The sequence below is a fragment of the Taeniopygia guttata genome, chromosome 34 (genome assembly GCF_048771995.1).
Source record: "Taeniopygia guttata chromosome 34, bTaeGut7.mat, whole genome shotgun sequence".
NCBI classification, from domain to species: Eukaryota; Metazoa; Chordata; class Aves; order Passeriformes; family Estrildidae; genus Taeniopygia; species Taeniopygia guttata.
Genome location: NC_133059.1, coordinates 3384588 through 3406473, shown reverse-complemented (window position 1 = coordinate 3406473; position 21886 = coordinate 3384588). Strand labels below are relative to the sequence as shown.

At 58.8% G+C, this 21886-nt stretch overlaps 1 protein-coding gene across 3 annotated transcripts in view; it reads left to right on the top strand.

The window, feature by feature from the left end:
• The window catches only part of SYMPK (symplekin scaffold protein), a 41563-nt gene that overhangs the window by 4158 nt on the left and 15519 nt on the right, over positions 1 to 21886 (top strand). For 2 of the 3 annotated variants that reach the window (XM_072920834.1, XM_072920835.1), the window contains exons 6-16: positions 9 to 135; positions 1532 to 1781; positions 4861 to 5031; positions 6673 to 6912; positions 9408 to 9562; positions 11976 to 12126; positions 13587 to 13797; positions 15192 to 15342; positions 16828 to 17099; positions 18981 to 19062; positions 19586 to 19699. In XM_072920834.1, coding sequence (XP_072776935.1) covers positions 9 to 135; positions 1532 to 1781; positions 4861 to 5031; positions 6673 to 6912; positions 9408 to 9562; positions 11976 to 12126; positions 13587 to 13797; positions 15192 to 15342; positions 16828 to 17099; positions 18981 to 19062; positions 19586 to 19699 — 1924 coding nt within the window. Of the gene's footprint in view, positions 1 to 8; positions 136 to 1531; positions 1782 to 4860; positions 5032 to 6672; positions 6913 to 9407; positions 9563 to 11975; positions 12127 to 13586; positions 13798 to 15191; positions 15343 to 16827; positions 17100 to 18980; positions 19063 to 19585; positions 19700 to 21886 lie in introns of those variants that run through there. The other variant, XM_072920836.1, reaches the window with a different exon arrangement.

Sequence of the window (21886 nt, the reverse complement as noted above, 5' to 3'; positions counted from 1 at the left end):
CTCCCCAGCAAAAGGGACATCGAGCTGCTGCTGAAACTCGTGGCCAACCTGAACATGCTGCTCAAGGACGAGAACGTCAACGTGGTCAAAAAGGCCATCCTGACCATGACCCAGCTCTACAAGGTGGCCCTGCAGGTGAGGCCACCTGGGGACACCTGGGGGGACACCTGGGGACACCTGGGGACACACCTGGGGACACCGCGGGGGCTCCGCTGCCACCCTGGTGCAAAAACCCGCGAGTTTCTACTCCAAACCCGAGGGGAAATTCAGATTTGTTTTGACTCAATCCGGTGGTTCTGGAAAGGGGGCGCTGAGCTAATTAATGTTCGTTAATGGGTTTTTATTAATGGTGTTGATAGGCAATATTAGCGCTTGATTGTGTTTAGTTAATAAGTGTAAAACTTAATTATTTATCTGTTTATTGTTTGGTTGAGGGGAGTTATGCAATTATGTTATTAATTTCGAATATATAATATACTGTAGTTACGATTACTTTAATTTTATTTATTGTATTAAAAATTGTATATTAATGTTTAATAGTTACTGTTATTATACATAAAAATGGTTTTAATACTTGATACCAGTTGCTGTAATTATACATAAAAATTATTTTCAGTATTTAATATAATTTCTATAATTTTACATAAAAATAGGATTAATATTGCTTTGGTATTTATTATAATTACCACAATTGCATGAGAAACGGCTTTTATGTTTGATACCAATTACATTAATTACACATAAAAACGGGTTTAATATTTGGTGCTAATTACCGTAATTGCACGTTAAAAAAGGCTTTAACGTCCAATACGATTACCGTAATTACACGTTAAAATGGCCGTAATATTTGGTGCTAATTACTGTAATTACAAATAAACCTCTTAATATTTAAAACCAATTATCATAATTGGTCATTAAAGAAGGCTTTAATAGCCAATACAACAGCTGTATTGATCCATAAAAATGGGTTTAACATTCAATATTAATTACGGTAATTAGCTGTATAAAAGGCTTTATTAGCCAATACAATAAATGTAGTTATGCATAAAAATGGGTTTAATATTCAATACCAATTACCATAATTATACATAGAAAAGGCTTTGATGCAACTACTGTAATTATCCATAAAAATTGATTTAATATTCAATACTAATTACCATAATTATACATAAAAAAGGCTTTGATGCAACTACCATAATTACCCATAAAAATTGATTTAATATTCAATACTAATTACCGTAATTATACATAAAAAAGGCTTTGATGCAACTACCGTAATTACCCATAAAAATGGATTTAATATTCAATACTAATTACTGTAATTATACATTAAAAAGGCTTTGATGCAACTACCGTAATTACCCATAAAAATTGATTTAATATTCAATATTCAATACTAATTACCGTAATTACCCACATAAACTCCCTTATATCTCCTTGACGCTCAACGCGATTACCGTAATTACCCACCAAAAATAACTTTTTTTTTTCCCTTTTTCCCCATTCCCGGGTTTTTTTCCTGGGATCTCAGTGGATGGTGAAGTCCAAGGTGATCAGCGAGCTGCAGGAGGCGTGCTGGGAGATGATGTCCTCCATGGCCAGCGACATCATCCTGCTGCTGGACTCGGACAACGACGGCATCCGCACGCACGCCATCAAGTTCGTGGAGGGGCTGATCGTCACCCTGTCCCCCCGCACGGCCGACTCCGACGTGCCCAAGCGGCACGAGAACGACGTCAGCCTGGAGCGCATCCCGCGGGACCACCCCGTCATCAAGTACAGTGAGTGGGGCTGGGGTGGGAGTGGGAGTGGGGTCGGGAATGGGAGTGGGAATGGGAATGGGACCACCCCGTCATCAAGTACAGTGAGTGGGGAATGGGGTGGGAGTGGGGTTGGGATTGGGAATGGGATTGGGACCATCCCGTCATCGAGTACAGTGAGTGGGGCTGGGGTGGGAGTGGGAGTGGGAGTGGGAATGGGAGTGGGGTCAGGAATGGGGTTGGGAATGGGATTGGGGTCAAGAATGGGGTTGGGGTCATCCCGTCATCAAGTACAGTGAGTGGGGAATGGGTGGGAGTGGGAGTGGGGGTGGGGTTGGGAATGGGGTTGGGAATGGGATTGGGGTCAGGAATGGGGTCAAGAATGGGATTGGGAATGGGAATGGGGTCGTCCCATCATCAAGTACAGTGAGTGGGGTCTGGGGTGGGAGTGGGAGTGGGAATGGGGTCAGGAATGGGGTTGGGGTCAGGAATGGGATTGCAAATGGGAATGGGGTCAGGAATGGGGTTGGGAATGGGTTTGGGGTCAGGAATGGGGTTGGGGTCACCCCGTCATCAAGTACAGTGAGTGGGGAATGGGGTGGGAGTGGGAGTGGGAATGGGGTTGGGGTCAGGAATGGGGTCAGGAATGGGATTGGGAATGGGAATGGGACCATCCCGTCATCAAGTACAGTGAGTGGGGTTTGGGTGGGAGTGGGAGTGGGAATGGGATTGGGGTCAGGAATGGGGTTGGGAATGGGACCACCCCGTCATCAAGTACAGTGAGTGGGGCTTGGGTGGGAGTGGGAGTGGGATTGGGGTTGGGAATGGGATTGGGAATGGGGTTGGGAATGGGAATGGGACCACCCCGTCATCAAGTACAGTGAGTGGGGGTCTGGGGGTGGGAGTGGGGTTGGGGTCAGGAATGGGATTGGGAATGGGACCACCCCGTCATCAAGTACAGTGAGTGGGGCTGGGGTGGGAGTGGGAATGGGGTCAGGAATGGGATTGGGAATGGGAATGGGATTGGGAATGGGACCACCCCGTCATCAAGTACAGTGAGTGGGGCTGGGGTGGGAGTGGGATTGGGATTGGGGTCAAGAATGGGATTGGGAATGGGATTGGGAATGGGACCACCCCGTCATCAAGTACAGTGAGTGGGGAATGGGTGGGAGTGGGAGTGGGAATGGGGTCAGGAATGGGGTCAAGAATGGGATTGGGAATGGGACCACCCCGTCATCAAGTACAGTGAGTGGGGCTGGGGTGGGAGTGGGAGTGGGAGTGGGAATGGGATTGGGGTCAGGAATGGGGTTGGGGTCATCCCGTCATCAAGTACAGTGAGTGGGGAATGGGGTGGGAGTGGGAGTGGGAGTGGGAATGGGGTCAGGAATGGGTTTGGGGTCAGGAATGGGATTGCGAATGGGATTGGGAATGGGATTGGGGTCAGGAATGGGGTTGGGAATGGGAATGGGGTCAGGAATGGGGTTGGGAATGGGACCACCCCGTCATCAAGTACAGTGAGTGGGGCTGGGTGGGAGTGGGAGTGGGGTCAGGAATGGGATTGGGAATGGGATTGGGAATGGGATTGGGAATGGGAATGGGATTGGGAATGGGAATGGGACCACCCCGTCATCAAGTACAGTGAGTGGGGCTGGGGTGGGAGTGGGAATGGGGTCAGGAATGGGATTGGGAATGGGAATGGGGTTGGGGTCACCCCGTCATCAAGTACAGTGAGTGGGGAATGGGTGGGAGTGGGAGTGGGATTGGGAATGGGAGTGGGATTGGGAATTGGATTGGGGTCAGGAATGGGAATGGGGTCATCCCGTCATCAAGTACAGTGAGTGGGGTCTGGGTGGGAGTGGGAATGGGAATGGGGTTGGGATTGGGAATGGGACCACCTCGTCATCAAGCACAGTGAGTGGGGAATGGGTGGGAATGGGAATGGGAATGGGATTGGGAATGGGATTGGGGTCAGGAATGGGGTTGGGGTCAGGATTGGGGTCAGGAATGGGGTTGGGAATGGGGTTGGGGTCATCCCGTCATCAAGTACAGTGAGTGGGGCTGGAGTGGGGTTGGGATTGGGAATGGGGTCAAGAATGGGATTGGGAGTGGGGTCAGGAATGGGAATGGGACCACCCCGTCATCGAGTACAGTGAGTGGGGTTGGGGTCAGGAATGGGATTGGGGTCAGGAATGGGATTGGGAGTGGGACCACCCCATCATCAAATACAGTGAGTGGGGAATGGGGTGGGAGTGGGAGTGGGAGTGGGTTTGGGGTCAGGAATGGGGTTGGGAATGGGTTTGGGGTCAGGAATGGGGTTGGGGTCATCCCATCATCAAGTACAGTGAGTGGAGGTTTGGGGTGGGAGTGGGAGTGGGAATGGGATTGGGGTCAGGAATGGGAATGGGAATGGGAATGGGACCACCCCATCATCAAGTACAGTGAGTGGGGAATGGGGTGGGAGTGGGAGTGGGATTGGGGAATGGGATTGGGAATGGGATTGGGGTCAGGAATGGGAATGGGGTCATCCTGTCATCGAGTACAGTGAGTGGGGGTTTGGGGTTGGGAATGGGATTGGGGTCAGGAATGGGGTTGGGAATGGGATTGGGGTCAGGAATGGGATTGGGGTCAGGAATGGGATTGGGGTCAGGAATGGGGTCAGGAATGGGGTTGGGAATGGGATCACCCCGTCATCGAGTACAGTGAGTGAGGAATGGGATTGGGGTTGGGAATGGGATTGGGAATGCGATTGGGGTCAGGAATGGGGTTGGGAATGGGATTGGGGTCAGGAATGGGGTCAGGAATGGGGTTGGGAATGGGATCACCCCGTCATCGAGTACAGTGAGTGAGGAATGGGATTGGGGTTGGGAATGGGATTGGGGTCAGGAACGGCATTGGGGTCACCCTGTCGTTAAATACAGCGAGTCGGGGGTTTGGGGTTGGGATTGGGGTTGGGGTTGGGGTTGGGAATAGGATCACCCCATCATCGAGCCCAGCGAGCGAGGGGGATTTGGGGCGACCCCAATGCCCCTTTGAGGTGAGGCCCCGCTGACCCTCCAGTGGGAGACCCCCGGTGACCCTGGGGTGTCCCCGCTGTCCCCAGGCGTGCTGTGGGAGGAGGGCAAGGCGGCGCTGGAGCAGCTGCTCAAGTTCATGGTGCACCCGGCCATCTCCAGCATCAACCTGACGGCCGCGCTCGGCTCGCTGGCCACCATCGCCCGCCAGCGGCCCATGTTCATGGCCGAGGTCATCCAGGCCTACGAGACCCTCCATGGTAACATCCCTTGGTGTCCCCTGATGTCCCTTGGTGTCCCCTGGTGTCCTCTTGGTGTCCCCTGGTGTCCCTTGGTGTCCCCTGGTCACCCCATGTTCATGGCCGAGGTCATCCAGGCCTACGAGACCCTCCATGGCAACGTCCCTTGGTGTCCCTTGATGTCCCTTGATGTCCCCCTGGTGTCCCCTGATGTCCCTTGGTGTCCCCTGCTGTCCCTTAGTGTCCCCTTGGTGTCCCTTGGTGTCCTCTGGTGTCCTCTTGGTGTCCCTTGGTGTCTCCTTGGTGTCCCCTGGTGTCCCTTGGTGTCCTCTTGGTGTCCCCTTGGTGTCCCCTTGGTGTCCCTTGGTGTCCCTCGGTGTCCCCTGGTGTCCCTCGGTCACCCCATGTTCATGGCCGAGGTCATCCAGGCCTACGAGACCCTCCATGGTAACGTCCCCTGGTGTCCCCTGGTGTCCCCTGGTGTCCCCTGGTGTCCCTTGGTGTCCCTCGGTCACCCCATGTTCATGGCCGAGGTCATCCAGGCCTACGAGACCCTCCATGGTAACGTCCCTTGATGTCCCCTGGTGTCCCCTGGTGTCCTCTGGTGTCCCCTTGATGTCCCCTGGTGCCCCTTGATGTCCCCAGCTGTCCCCAGGTGTCCCCAGGTGTCCCCAAGTGTCCCTAACCCTGTGTCCCCCTTTGGTAGCCAACCTGCCACCCACGCTGGCCCAGTCTCAGGTGTCCCCAGCTGTCCCCAGGTGTCCCTAACCCCCTGTCTCTCCCCATAGCCAACCTGTCGCCCACACTGGCCATGTCCCAGCTGTCCCCAGGTGTCCCCAAGTGTCCCCAGGTGTGTCCCCAGGTGTCCCCAGGTGTCCCCAGGTGTCCCTAACCCCGTGTCCCCCTTTGGTAGCCAACCTGCCGCCCACGCTGGCCATGTCCCAGCTGTCCCCAGCTGTCCCCAGCTGTCCCCAGCTGTCCCCAGGTGTGTCCCCAGGTGTCCCCAGCTGTCCCCAGGTGCCCCCAGCTGTCCCCAGCTGTCCCCAAGTGTCCCCAGCTGTCCCCAGCTGTCCCCAGCTGTCCCCAGGTGTCCCCAGCTGTCCCCAGCTGTCCCCAGGTGTCCCCAGGTGCCCCCAGGTGTCCCCAGCTGTCCCCAGCTGTCCCCAGGTGTGCCCCCAGGTGTCCCCATGTGTCCCCAGCTGTCCCCAGGTGTCCCCAGCTGTCCCCAGCTGTCCCCAGGTGTCCCCAGGTGTCCCCAGGTGTCCCTAACCCCATGTCCCTCCCCGTAGCCAACCTGCCGCCCACGCTGGCCAAGTCCCAGGTGTCCCCAGGTGTCCCCAGGTGTCCCCAGGTGTCCCTAACCCCCTGTCCCCCCTCGGTAGCCAACCTGCCACCCACGCTGGCCATGTCCCAGCTGTCCCCAGGTGTCCCCAGATGTCCCCAGCTGTCCCCAGGTGTGTCCCCAGCTGTCCCCAGCTGTCCCCAGGTGTCCCCAAGTGTGTCCCAGGTGTGCCCCCAGGTGTCCCCAAGTGTCCCCAGGTGTCCCAGGTGTGCCCAGGTGTGTCCCCAGGTGCCACCAGGTGTGCCCCCAGCTGTCCCCAAGTGTCCCCAGGTGTCCCCAGCTGTCCCCAGGTGTCCCTAACCCCCTGTCCCTCCCCGTAGCCAACCTGCCGCCCACGCTGGCCAAGTCCCAGGTGAGCAGCGTGCGGAAGAACCTGAAGCTGCACCTGCTGAGCGTCCTGCGCCACCCGTCCTCGGGCGACTTCCAGCCGCAGATCACCACGCTGCTGGTGGACCTGGGCACGCCGCAGGCCGAGATCGCCCGCAGCATGCCCAGCCCCCGCGACGCCCGCAAGCGCCCGCGCGACGAGCCCGACGCCGCCCTCAAGAAGATGAAGATCGGTGAGAACCTGTGGTGGCACCGGTGGCACCTCCTTTGTGGTGGCGTCAGGGATGTGGTGGCATCAGGGATGTGGTGGGTTCAGGGTGGGTGGTGGTGGCCATGGTGGCCATCAGAAGGTTCTGAAAGTGGTCCTGGGATGAGCCCGATGTCGCCCTCAAGAAGATGAAGATCGGTGGGTGTGACACCGGTGTCACCTGTGGTGGCATCAGGGATGTGGTGGGTTCAGGGTGGGTGGTGGTGGCCATGGTGGCCATCAGGGGGTTCTGGAAATGGTCTCAGATGAGCCCAATGTCACCCTCAAGAAGATGAAGATCGGTAAGAACCTGCGGGGGCACCGGTGTCACCTCCCCTGTGGTGGTGGCATCAGGGATGTGGTGGGTTCAGGGTGGGTGGTGGTGGCCGTGGTGGCCATCAGGGCTCAGGGTGGCCATGGTGGCCATCAGGGGGTTCCGGAAATGGTCTCATGACAAGCCCGATGTCGCCCTCAAGAAGATGAAGATCAGTGAGAACCCGTGGTGGCACCGGTGTCACCTCCCCTGTGGTGGCATCAGGGATGTGGTGGGTTCAGGGTGGGTGGTGATGGTGGTCATGGTGGCCATGAGGTTGAGGGTGGGTGGTAGTGGCCATCAGGGTTCAGGGTGGGTGGTGGTGGCCATCAGGAATGGTCTCATGACGAGCCCGATGTCGTCCTCAAGAAGATGAAGATCGGTGAGAACTTGTGGTGGCACCGGTGGCACCTCCTTTGTGGTGGCATCAGGGATGTGGTGGCATCAGGGTGGGTGGTGGTGGCCATGGTGGCCATCAAAAACACCCTCATGACGAGCCCGATACCGCCCTCATGAAGATGAAGATCGGTGAGAACCTGTGGTGGCATCAGGGGTGTGGTGGGTTCAGGGTGGGTGATGGTGGTGGTCATGGTGGCCATGAGGTTGAGGGTGGGTGGTGGTGGCCATCAGGGTTCAGGGTGGGTGGTGGTGGCCATGGTGGCCATCAGGAATGGTCTCATGACGAGCCCAATGTCATTCTCAAGAAAATGAAGATAGGTGAGAACCTGTGGTGGCACCGGTGGCACCTCCCCTGTGGTGGTGGCCATCAGGGTTCAGGGTGGGTGGTGGTGGTCATGGTGGCCATCAGGGTTCAGGGTGGGTGGTGATGGTGGTCATGGTGGCCATGAGGTTGAGGGTGGGTGGTGATGGCCATGGTGGCCATCAGGAATGGTCTCATGATGAGCCCGACGCCGCCCTCAAGAAGATGAAGATCGGTGAGAACCTTTGGTGGCACCGGTGGCACCTCCCCTGTGGTGGCATCAGGGATGTGGTGGGTTCAGGGATGTGGTGGGTTCAGGGTGGGTGGTGATGGTGGTCATGGTGGCCATCAGGGCTCAGGGTGGGTGGTGGTGGCCATGGTGGCCATCAGAAGGTTCTGAAAGTGGCCCTGGGATGAGCCCGACGCCGCCCTCAAGAAGATGAAGATCGGTGAGAACCTGTGGTGGCACCGGTGGCACCTCCCCTGTGGTGGCATCAGGGATGTGGTGGGTTCAGGGATGTGGTGGGTTCAGGGTGGGTGGTGGTGGCCATGGTGGCCATGAGGATTCAGGGTGGGTGGTGGTGGCCGTGGTGGCCATCAGGGTTGAGGGTGGGTGGTGGTGGCCATGGTGGCCATCAGGGTTCAGGGTGGGTGGTGATGACCGTGGTGGTCATCAGGGCTCAGGGTGGGTGGTGGTGGCCATGGTGGCCATCAGGAATGGTCTCATGATGAGCCCGACGCCGCCCTCAAGAAGATGATTGGTGAGAACCCGCGGTGGCACCGGTGTCACCTCCCCTGTGGTGGTGGCATCAGGGTTCAGGGTGGGTGATGGTGGCCGTGGTGGCCATGAGGTTGAGGGTGGTGATGGCCATGGTGGCCATCAGGAATGGTCTCATGATGAGCCCGACGCCGCCCTCAAGAAGATGAAGATCGGTGAGAACCTTTGGTGGCACCGGTGGCACCTCCCCTGTGGTGGCATCAGGGATGCGGTGGCATCAGGGATGTGGTGGGTTCAGGGTGGGTGGTGATGGTGGTCATGGTGGCCATCAGGGTTCAGGGTGGGTGGTGGTGGCCATGGTGGCCATCAGAAGGTTCTGGAAATGGTCTCAGATGAGCCCGACGCCGCCCTCAAGAAGATGAAGATCGGTGAGAACCTTTGGTGGCACTGGTGTCACCTCCCCTGTGGTGGCATCAGGGATGTGGTGGGTTCAGGGTGGGTGGTGGTGGCCGTGGTGGCCATCAGGGTTCAGGGTGGCCGTGGTGGCCATCAGGTGGTCCCAGTGGCCTCATGGAGACACTGGGGACAGTTGGTGACATCCCAGTCCCTCCCGGTGACACCGGGCGAGGGGAGGTGACACTAAACGTCCCTCAGGTCCTCCAGGACGTCACCACAGTGACCCTCCAGTGTCTCCCAGCTCCTGCTGGTGGCCCTTTGGGGACACTCAAGGACCTTCCTGTGTCCCCTCAGAGCCACCCCTGGGCGAGGATGACGAGGACAAGGACCTGGAGGCGCCGGCGGTGGCCGTGGCCAAAGCGGCCGGAGCGGTGACCGTCCCCTCGGACACCGACATCACGGCCGAGTTCCTGCAGCCGCTGCTGACCCCCGAGAACGTGGCCAACCTGGTCAGGGAGGGGACATCGGCCTTGGGGACACTTCTGGGGTGGTGTCACCTGGCCTGGAGTCACTGGTGACCTCTGGGAATGTCCCCAACCTGGTCAGGGAGGGGACATCGGCCTCGGGGACACTTCTGGGGTGGCTCTGGGGTGGTGTCACCTGGCCTGGAGTCACTGGTGACCCCCGAGAATGTCCCCAACCTGGTCAGGGAGGGGACTTTGGCCTTGGGGACACTTCTGGGGTGGTGTCACCTGGCCTGGAGTCACTGCTGACCCTCGGGAATGTCCCCAACCTGCTCAGGGAGGGGACATCGGCCTCGGGGACACTTCTGGGGTGGCTCTGGGGTGGTGTCACCTGGCCTGGAGTCACTGGTGACCCCCGGGAATGTCCCCAGCCTGGTCAGGGAGGGGACATCGGCCTTGGGGACACTTCTGGGGTGGTGTCACCTGGCCTGGGGTCACTGGTGACCTCTGGGAATGTCCCCAGCCTGGTCAGGGAGGGGACATTGGCCTTGGGGACACTTCTGGGGTGGTGTCACCTGGCCTGGAGTCACTGGTGACCCCCGAGAACGTGGCCAACCTGGTCATGGAGGGGACATCGGCCTCGGGGACACTTCTGGGGTGGCTCTGGGGTGGTGTCACCTGGCCTGGTGTCACTGGTGACCCCTGGGAATGTCCCCAGCCTGGTCAGGGAGGGGACATCAGCCTTGGGGACACTTCTGGGGTGGTGTCACCTGGCCTGGTGTCACTGGTGACCCCTGGGAATGTCCCCAGCCTGGTCAGGGAGGGGACATCGGCCTTGGGGACACTTCTGGGGTGGTGTCACCTGGCCTGGAGTCACTGGTGACCTCTGGGAATGTCCCCAGCCTGGTCAGGGAGGGGACATCGGCCTTGGGGACACTTCTGGGGTGGTGTCACCTGGCCTGGAGTCACTGGTGACCCCCGAGAATGTCCCCAGCCTGGTCAGGGAGGGGACATCGGCCTTGGGGACACTTCTGGGGTGGCTCTGGGGTGGTGTCACCTGGCCTGGTGTCACTGCTGACCCCCAGGAATGTCCCCAACCTGGTCAGGGAGGGGACATCGGCCTCGGGGACACTTCTGGGGTGGTGTCACCTGGCCTGGAGTCACTGCTGACCTCTGGGAATGTCCCCAACCTGGTCAGGGAGGGGACATCGGCCTTGGGGACACTTCTGGGGTGGTGTCACCTGGCCTGGAGTCACTGGTGACCTCTGGGAATGTCCCCAGCCTGGTCAGGGAGGGGACATCGGCCTTGGGGACACTTCTGGGGTGGCTCTGGGGTGGTGTCACCTGGCCTGGTGTCACTGGTGACCCCCGAGAACGTGGCCAACCTGGTCAGGGAGGGGACATCGGCTTCGGGGACACTTCTGGGGTGGCTCTGGGCAGGTGTTTGGGACACTCTGAGGGACCTGAGATGTTCTTCAGGACACTCCTGGGGTCTCCAAGGAGCTTTGGGGGTCCCTGAGTCAGTTCTGGGGTCCTTGAGATGTTTTTGAGGTCTCTGAGGTGTTTTTGGGGTCCCTGAGGTGTTTTTGGTGTCCCTGAGGTGTTTTTTTTGGTGTCCCTGAGCTGTTTTTTGGTGTCCCTGAGCTGTTTTTTGGTGTCCCTGAGCTGTTTTTTGGGGTCCCTGAGGTGTTTTTGGTGTCCCTGAGCTGATTTTGGTGTCCCTGAGCTGTTTTTTGGTGTCCCTGAGGTGATTTTGGTGTCCCTGAGGTGATTTTGGTGTCCCTGAGGTGTTTTTGGTGTCCCTGAGGTGATTTCGGTGTCCCTGAGGTATTTTTGGTGTCCCTGAGGTGATTTTGGTGTCCCTGAGGGGTTTTTGGTGTCCCTTGAGGTGGTTTTGGTGTCCCTGAGGTATTTTTGGGGTCTCCAAGGCAGTTGTGGAGTCCCTGAGGTGTTTTTGGTGTCCCTGAGGTGATTTTGGTGTCCCTGAGGTGTTTTTGGTGTCCCTGAGGTGATTTTGGTGTCCCTGAGCTGTTTTCGGGGTCCCTGAGGTGTTTTTGGTGTCCCTGAGCTGTTTTTTGGTGTCCCTGAGGTGATTTTGATGTCCCTGAGGTGATTTTGGGGTCCCTGAGCTGTTTTTTGGTGTCCCTGAGGTGATTTTGGGGTCCCTGAGGTGTTTTTGGTGTCCCTGAGGAGATTTTGGTGTCCCTGAGGTGATTTTGGTGTCCCTGAGGGGTTTTTGGTGTCCCTGAGCTGTTTTTGGGGTCCCTGAGATGTTTTTGAGGTCTCTGAGGCGGTTTCAGGGTCCCTGAGGTGTTTTTGGTGTCCCTGAGGTTTTTCTGGGATCCCTGAGGTATTTTTGGGGTCTCCAAGGCAGTTGTGGGGTCCCTGAGGTGATTTTTGGTGTCCCTGAGGTGATTTCGAGGTCCCTGAGCTGTTTTTGGGGCCGCTGTCCCCGCAGGTGCTGATCAGCATGGTGTACCTGCCCGAGGCCATGCCCGCCTCCTTCCAGGCCACCTACACGCCGGTGGAGTCGGCGGGCACCGAGGCGCAGATCAAGCACCTGGCCCGACTGATGGCCACCCAGATGACCGCGGCCGGGCTGGGGCCAGGTCAGGGGGCACCCCCGGGCCCCGAGATTGGGGGGAAATCGGGGTTGGGGTGGGATTCACCGAGCCGGGCTGAGGTCGGGTGGGTTTTGGGGTTCACCTCAGGGGGGGAACTGGCGGATTTTGGCTCCGAGGAGGGGCGAAAACTGGGGTGGAATGAGGGTTTGGGAGGTTTGGGGTGGAATCCAAGGTTGGAATTTGGATTTGGGTGGAATCCAAGGTTGGAATGTGGATTTGGGGAGATTTGGGTGGAATCCAAGGTTGGAATGAGGATTTGGGGAGATTTGGGTGGAATCCAAGGTTGGAATGAGGATTTGGGGAGATTTGGGTGGAATCCAAGGTTGGAATGTGGATTTGGGTGGAATCCAAGGTTGGAATGAGGATTTGGGAGGTTTTGGGTGGAATCCAAGGTTGGAATGAGGGTTTGGGGTGGAATCCAAGGTTGGAATGTGGATTTGGGGAGATTTGGGTGGAATCCAAGGTTGGAATGAGGATTTTGGAGGTTTTGGGTGGAATCCAAGGTTGGAATGCGGATTTGGGTGGAATCCAAGGTTGGAATGAGGATTTGGGGAGATTTGGGTGGAGTTCATCCAGGTTGGACCATTCCCACCCCAATTTGACCATTCCCACCCCAATTTCCCCATCCCCACCCCGATTTTTCCCATCCCCACCCCAATTTGACCATTCCCACCCCAATTTCCCCATTCCCACCCCAATTTTCCCCATTCCCACCCCGATTTTCCCCATCCCCACCCCAATTTCACTGTTCCCACTCTGAATTCACCATTCCCAACCCAATTTGACCATTCCCACTCCAAATTCTCCATCCCACCCCAATTTGACCATTCCCACCCCAATTTTCCCCATTCCCACCCCAATTTTTCCCCATTCCCACCCCCATTTTCCTGTCCCCACGCCGATTTCCCTGTTCCCACCCCAATTTCCCCATTCCCACCCCAATTTTTCCCATTCCCACCCCAATTTCCCCATCCCCACCCCAATTTTCCCCATTCCCACCCCAATTTCCCCATTCCCACCCCAATTTTTCCCATTCCCACCCCGATTTCCCCATTCCCACCCTGACTTCCCCATTCCCACTCTGAATTCACCATTCCCGTTCTGAATTCACCATTCCCACCTTGATTTCAATGTCCCCACCCCAATTTCCCCATTCCCACCCCATTTTCCCCGTTCCCACCCCAATTTCACCATTCTCACTCTGAATTCACCATCCCCACCCCGATTTCCCCATCCCCACCCCAATTTTTCCCGTCCCCACCCCAATTTTCCCCATTCCCACCCCAATTTTTCCCATCCCCACCCCAATTTTCCCCATTCCCACCCCAATTTTTCCCATCCCCACCCCAATTTTCCCCATTCCCACCCAATTTCCCCATTCCCACCCCGATTTCCCCATTCCCACCCCGAATTTCCCCATTCCCACCCCAATTTTCCCGTTCCAGGTGTGGAGCAGACCAAGCTGCTGCGCGAGGAGCCCAAGGAGGAGAAGGTGGCCAAGCCAGACGCGGTGGTCATCAAGCGGCGCCTGTCGGCGCTGGGCCAGGGCCAGGCCATCGCCGTGCTGGGCGCCCACGGCTCGGCCGCGGGGCTGCCGGACGAGACCCCCCAGGCCAAGCGCCGGCCCGAGCCCATCCTGCCGACCACGCAGCCGCGGTCAGTGCGGTCCTGGGGGTGTGGGTGGGACCCGGTCCCCCAGATGTCCCCAGTGTCACCCTGATGTCCCTGTGGATGACCTTGATGTCTCCCCTGCTGACCCTGATGACCCCGCTGTCCCTCTGGATGGCCTCGATGTCTCCCTGGTGACCCCCATAACCCCAATGACCCCGATGTCCCTCTGGATGGCCTTGATGTGTCCCCGGTGACCCCCATGACCCCCATGACCCCGATGACCCCAATGTCCCTCTGGATGGCCTTGATGTCTCCCTGCTGATCCCCATGACCCCGATGACCCCGATGTCCCTCTGGATGGCCTTGATGTCCTCCCTCATGACCCCAGTGTCACCCCGCTGTCCCTCTGGATGGCCTTGATGTCACCCTGGTGACCCCCATGACCCCCATGACCCCGATGTCCCTCTGGATGGCCTCGATGTCTCCCTGCTGACCCCCATGACCCCCATGACCCCGATGTCCCTCTGGATGGCCTTGATGTCTCCCTGCTGACCCCCATGACCCCGATGACCCCGAAGAGCTTGATGTCCTCCCTCATGACCCCTGTGACCCCGATGTCCCTCACGCGGACCGCGATGTCCCTTTGGATGACCCCAATGACCTGATGTCCCCCGGGATGACCCCGATGTCCCACTGATGACCCTGATGTCCCCCGGGTGACCCCAGTGTCCCCCTGCTGACCCCAATGTCCCCCCGGATATCCCCAGTGTCCCCCCCGATGACCCTGATGTCACCCCAATGACCCCAATGTCCTCCTGGATGACCCCACTGTCCCTGGTGTCCCCACTGTCCCCCCACTATCCCCGCTGTCCCCTCGTTGTCCCCTGGTGACCCCAATGTCCCCCCACTGTCCCCCTGGTGACCTCGCTGTCCTCTCACTGTCCCCAATGTCCCCAATGTCCCCAATGTCCCCAATGTCCCCGATGTCCCCAATGTCCCCAATGTCCCCAGTGCCCCCCAGTGTCCCCAATGTCCCCAATGTCCCCGATGTCCCCAATGTCCCCAATGTCCCCAATCCCCCCAGTGTCCCCAATGTCCCCAATGTCCCCAGTGCCCCCAATGTCCCCAGTGCCCCCAATGTCCCCAATGTCCCCCCAATCCCCCCAATGTCCCCAATCCCCCCAATCCCCCCAATGTCCCCAATGTCCCCAATGTCCCCGATGTCCCCAATGTCCCCGATGTCCCCAATGTCCCCTCACCATCCCCAATGTCCCCAATCCCCCCAATGTCCCCAATGTCCCCAATGTCCCCGATGTCCCTGATGTCCCCAATGTCCCCAATGTCCCCAATGTCCCCAATGTCCCTGATGTCCCTGATGTCCCCAATGTCCCCGATGTCCCCGATGTCCCCAATGTCCCCAATGTCCCCGATGTCCCCAGGCTGGCGGGCGCAGGTGGCAGGAAGAAGGTGTTCCGCCTCGGGGACGTGCTGAAGCCGCTCAGTGAGGTGCAGGTGGAGAAGCTGAAGGTCGGCGCCGTGCGCCGCATCCTGCGCTCCGAGAGAGCCGTGGCGGCCAGCGGGGCCGCCCAGGTACGCGCCACACACCTGGGCACACCTGGGGCACAGCTGGGCACACCTGGGGTACACCTGGGCACAGCTGGGGTACACCTGGGTACACCTGGGGTACAGCTGGGCACACCTGGGCACACCTGGGCACACCTGGGGTACAGCTGGGTACACCTGGGATAGACCTGGGCACACCTGGGCACACCTGGGATGCAGCTGGGTACTCCTGGGATGCACTTGGACACACCTAGGTGCACCTGAGATACACCTGGGCACACCTGGGATACACTTGGGCACACCTGGGATACAGCTGGGCACACCTGGGATACAGCTGGGCACACCTGGGCACACCTGGGATGCAGCTGGGCACACATGGGCACAGCTGGGCACACCTGGGCACACCTGGGATGCAGCTGGGCACACCTGGGGTACAGCTGGGCACACCTGGGCACACCTGGGCACACCTAGGCACACCTGGGATGCAGCTGGGTACACCTGGGGTACAGCTGGGCACAGCTGGGCACACCTGAGATACACCTGGGCACACCTGGGATAATCCCAGGGGCACCTGGCATATGCCTGGGCACACCTGGGGCACACCTGGGCACACATGGATAGCCCTGGGGGCACCTGGGGCACACCTGGGCACACCTGGGATAACCCTGGGCATACCTGGGGCACACCTGGGCACACCTGGGATACACCTGGGCACACCTGGGATACCCCTGGAATACACCTGGGCACACCTGGGATACACCTGGGCATACCTGGGATACACCTGGGCCCACCTGGAATACACCTGGGCACACCCGGGTGAAGATCCTGGCCTCGCTGGTGACACAGTGACCCTTGACTGACCCTTGATATCCCTTGAGTAGCCATTGAATGTCTGTGGAATGACCATGGAATGACCACTGAATGACCATGGAATGACCATGGAATGACCCCTGAGTGGCCACTGAGTGACCCCAGAGTGACCAGAGTGTCCCCACAGGCCCGGGTGAAGATCCTGGCCTCGCTGGTGACACAGTGACCCTTGAGTGACCCTTGATTAATCCCTGAGTAACCCTTGAGTAGCCATTGAATGACCATGGAATGACCATGGAATGACCACTGAGTGACCCCAGAGTGACCACTGAGTGACCCCAGAGTGACCACTGAGTGACCGCAGTGTCCCTGCAGGCCCGGGTGAAGATCCTGGCCTCGCTGGTGACACAGTTCCAGTAACCCTTGACTAACCCTTGAGTAGCCATTGAATGTCCATTGAATGTCCATGGAATGACCATGGAATGTCCATGGAATGACCACTGAGTGACCACTGAGTGACCGCAGTGTCCCCGCAGGCCCGGGTGGAGATCCTGGCCTTGCTGGTGACACAGTGACCCTTCACTAATCCCTTGATATCCCTTGAATGACCATTGAATGACCATGGAATGTCCATGGAATGACCACTGAGTGACCCCTGAGTGACCCCTGAGTGACCCCTGAGTGACCGCAGTGTCCCCACAGGCCCGGGTGAAGATCCTGGCCTCGCTGGTGACGCAGTTCGAGGTGCCCCTCAAGGGCGAGGTGCTGTCCTTCATCCTGGACGACGTCCGGGGCCGCCTGGACTTGGCCTTCGCTTGGCTCTTCCAGGAGTACAACGCCCACCTGGCCCGCGGTGGCCGCGGTGGCCCTGGTGGCCCTGGTGGCCCCGGTGGCCCCGGTGGCCTGGAGCGCTACGACGAGTGCCTGATCGGGCTGCTGGCCGGGCTGCAGGAGAAACCCGACCAGAAGGACGGGTAGGGGACAGCGGGGATGTCGTTGGGGACGGGGTGGGGACAGCAGGGAGGGGACAGCAGGGATGGGTTGGGGACACCAGGGATGGGACACCAGGGGTGGGTTGGGGACATCAGGGATGGGTTGGGGACATCAGGGATGGGACACCAAGGTTGGATTTGGGACAGCAGATTGGGATGGGGACAGCAGGGATGGGACATCAGGGTTGGGTTGGGGACACCAGGGATGGGTTGGGGACATCAGGGATGGGATGGGGACATCAGGGATGGGTTGGGGACACCAGGGATGGGGTGGGGACAGCAGGGAGGGGGTGGGGACAGCAGGGATGGGGTGGGGACAGCAGGGAGGGGGTGGGGACAGCAGGGAGGGGACACCAGGGTTGAGGAAATCGGGTAGGATGGGGACATCAGGGATGGGACACCAGGGGTGGGTTGGGGACATCAAAAATGGGTTGGGGACACCAGGGATGGGTTGGGGACATCAGGGATGGGTTGGGGACATCAGGCATGGGGACACCAGGGTTGAGGAAATCAGGGGTAGGATGGGGACATCAGGGATGGGCTGGGGACACCAGGGTTGGGTTGGGGACACCAGGGATGGGTTGGGGACATCAGGGATGGGTTGGGGACATCAGGGATGGGTTGGGGACATCAGGGATGGGACACCAGGGATGGGTTGGGGACATCAGGGATGGGTTGGGGACAGCAGGGATGGGGTGGGGACAGCAGGGATGGGATGGGGACACCAGGGATGGGTTGGGGACAGCAGGGATGGGACACCAGGGATGGGTTGGGGACATCAGGGATGGGTTGGGGACACCAGGGATGGGTTGGGGACACCAGGGTTGGGGTGGGGACAGCAGGGATGGGTTGGGGACATCAGGGATGGGTTGGGGACACCAGGGATGAGTTGGGGACACCAGGGATGGGGTGGGGACACCAGGGATGGGTTGGGGACATCAGGGATGGGTTGGGGACACCAGGGATGGGTTGGGGACAGCAGGGATGAGTTGGGGACAGCAGATTGGGATGGGGACATCAGGGATGGGTTGGGGACATCAAGGATGGGTTGGGGACACCAGGGTTGGGTTGGGGACAGCAGGGATGGGACACCAGGGATGGGTTGGGGACACCAGGCATGGGTTGGGGACAGCAGGAATGGGGACACCAGGTTAGGTTGGTGTCACCAGGGTTGGGTTGGGGACACCAGGGATGGGTTGGGGACACCAGGGATGGGACACCAGCTTTGGGTTGGGGACAGCAGGGATGGGTTGGGGACACCAGGGATGGGACACCAGGGTTGGGTTGGGGACACCAGGGATGGGTTGGGGACACCAGGGTTGGGTTGGGGACAGCAGATTGGGATGGGGACATCAGGGATGGGTTGGGGACACCAGGGATGAGTTGGGGACATCAGGGATGGGTTGGGGACAGCAGGGATGGGTTGGGGACATCAGGGATGGGTTGGGGACAGCAGGGATGGGTTGGGGACACCAGGGTTGGGTTGGGGACACCAGGAATGGGGACACCAGGTTAGGTTGGTGTCACCAGGGATGGGTTGGGGACACCAGGATCAGGTTGGTGGCACTGTGACTGGGCCAGTGCCACCATGTCTAGGACAGTGCCACCATGTCTGGGCCAGTGCCACCACGTCTAGGTCAGTGCCACCACGTCTAGGACAGTGCCACCAGGTGTAGGTCAGGGTCACCATGTGTAGGTCAGGGCCACCAGGACGGTGTCCCCAGGGGTGACACAGAAGCCGTCAGGGCCGAGCTGGTGCCACCAGCGCCACTGCAGCAGCTCTGGGGACAGCAGGGCCACCAGGGCCACCCCGGCGTGTCCCCAGCCCGGTGACATGGGCGCTGTCCCCGTCCCTGTCCCCAGGATCTTCACCAAGGTGGTGCTGGAGGCGCCGCTGATCACCGAGAGCGCCCTGGAGGTGATCCGCAAGTACTGCGAGGACGAGGTGGGGACACGCGGGGACACCTGGGGACACCAGAGGGACACCACGGGGACACCTCGGGGACATCTCGGGGACATGCAGGGACACCTCGGGGACACCTCAGGGACACTTGGGGACACCTTGGGGACACGCGGGGACACGGGGAAGTGGCACCGCCAGGGAGTGCTGGGTGGGGAGGTGACACCTGGAGGTGACACGAGGAGACACACGGAGGTGACACACGGAGGTGACCTGGGGGAGGTGACACAAGGAGGTGACAGATGGAGGTGACACGAGGTGACACAAAGAAGGGACACCTGGAGGTGACACCTGGAGGTGCCACCTGAGGGAGGTGACACATGGAGGTGACACGAGGAGGTGACACCTGGGGGAGGTGACAGATGGAGGTGACACGCGGTGACACAAAGAAGTGACACCTGGAGGTGACACCTGGGGGAGGTGACACCTGGAGGTGACACAAAGAAGTGACACCTGGAGGTGCCACCTGGGGGAGGTGACACGAGGAGGTGGCACCGCTGTCCCGCAGAGCCGCACCTACCTGGGCATGTCGACGCTGCGGGAACTGATCTTCCGGCGGCCGTCGCGGCAGTTCCAGTACCTGCACGTGCTGCTGGACCTCAGCTCCCACGAGAAGGACAAGGTGGGACTGGGGGATTGGGGGGGTCGGGGGGATTTGGGGGGTTCAGGGGGATTTTAGGGATGTTTGGGGTTGATTTGGGGAGGTTTGGGGGGATTTTGGGGTGATTTTGGGGAGGTTTGGGGATGATTTGGGGACATTTGGGGAGGTTTGGGGGCATTTGTGAAGGTTTGGGGGGTGTTTGGGGGATTAGGGGGTGTTTGGGGGAGATTTGAGGAGGTTTCAGGGGATTTGGGGGGGTTTGGGGAGGTTTGGGGGTGATTTGGGGAGGTTTGGGGGACATTTGAGGAGATTTGGGGAGGTTTGGGGAGGTTTGAGGGGATTTGAGGGGTGATTTGGGGAGGTTTGGGGGAGATTTGAGGGGATTTGGGGGTGATTTGGGGAGGTGTGGGGGCATTTTGGGGAGGTTTGGGGGGATCATGAGGAAATTTGGGGGGATTTGGGGAGGTTTGGGGTGATTTGGGGACATTTGGGGAGGTTTGGGGGCGTTTTGGGGAGGTTTGGGGGGATTTTGGGGCATTTTGGGGAGGTTTGGGGGAGATTTGAGGGGATTTGGGGGTGATTTGGGGAGGTGTGGGGGCATTTTGTGGGGATTTGGGGGTATTTTGAGGAGGTTTGGAGGTGATTTGGGGACATTTGGGGAGGTTTGGGGATGATTTGGGGGTATTTTGGGGAGGTTTGGGGGTGATTTGGGGACATTTGGGGAGGTTTGGGGGTGATTTGGGGATATTTGGGGAGGTTTGAGGGTGATTTGGGGAGGTTCAGGAGGATTTGGGGACATTTGAGGAGGTTCGGGGGGATTTTAGGGATGTTTGAGGGTGATTTGGGGAGGTTTGGGAGTGATTTTGGGGGGATTTGGGGACATTTGGGGGGGTTTGGGGGAGATTTGGGGAGGTTTGGGGGAGGTCTGGGGAGGGTTTGGGGGGCCCGAGTGATTCTTGGAGGTGCCAAGGGGATTTTGGAGGGTTTGGGTGACACAGGTGACACAGATGGGTGGCACAGGTGACACAGACAGGTGACACAGGTGACCCAGGTGACACAGGTGACACCCAGGTGTGCGCAGGTGCGGCAGCAGGCGCTGCAGTTACAGAGGTGACAAACACAGGTCACACAGGTGGCACAGGTGACACAGGTGGTACAAACAGGTGACACAGGTGACACAGACAGGTGACACAGGTGACACAGACGGGTGACACAGGTGACACAGGTGACACCCAGGTGTGCACAGGTGCGGCAGCAGGCGCTGCAGTTACAGAGGTGACACACACAGGTGACACAGGTCACACAGGTGACACAGACAGGTGACACAGGTGACCCAGGTGACACACAGGTGACACCCAGGTGTGCGCAGGTGTGGCAGCAGGCGCTGCAGTTACAGAGGTGACACAGGTTATACAGACAGGTGACACAGGTGACACAGGTGACACAGATGGCTGACACAGGTGACACCCAGGTGACCCAGGTGTGCGCAGGTGCGGCAGCAGGCGCTGCAGTTACAGAGGTGACACACACAGGTGACACACACAGGTGACACAGGTCACACAGGTGACACTGACAGATGACACAGGTGACACAGGTGACACAGATGACACAGGTGACGCAGACAGGTGACACCCAGGTGACCCAGGTGTGCGCAGGTGCGGCAGCAGGCGCTGCAATTACAGAGGTGACACACACAGGTGACACAGGTGGCACAGGTCAGACAGGTGACACAGACAGGTGACACAGGTGACACACAGGTGACACAGGTGACACAGGTGACACACAGGTGACACCCAGGTGTGCGCAGGTGCAGCAGCAGGTGCTGCAGTTACAGAGGTGACACACACAGGTGACACAGACAGGTGACACAGGTGCCCCCAGGTGACACAGGTGACACACACAGGTGACACAGGTGACACAGGTGACCCAGGTGACACCCAGGTGTGCGCAGGTGCGGCAGCAGGCGCTGCAGTTACGGAGGTGACACACACAGGTGACACAGGTGACACTGACAGATGACACAGGTGACACAGACAGGTGACACAGGTGACACAGGTGACACAGACAGGTGACACAGGTGACACCCAGGTGACACAGGTGTGCGCAGGTGCGGCAGCAGGCGCTGCAGTTACAGAGGTGACACACACAGGTCACACAGGTCACACAGGTCACACAGGTGACACAGAAGGGTGACACAGGTGACACAGA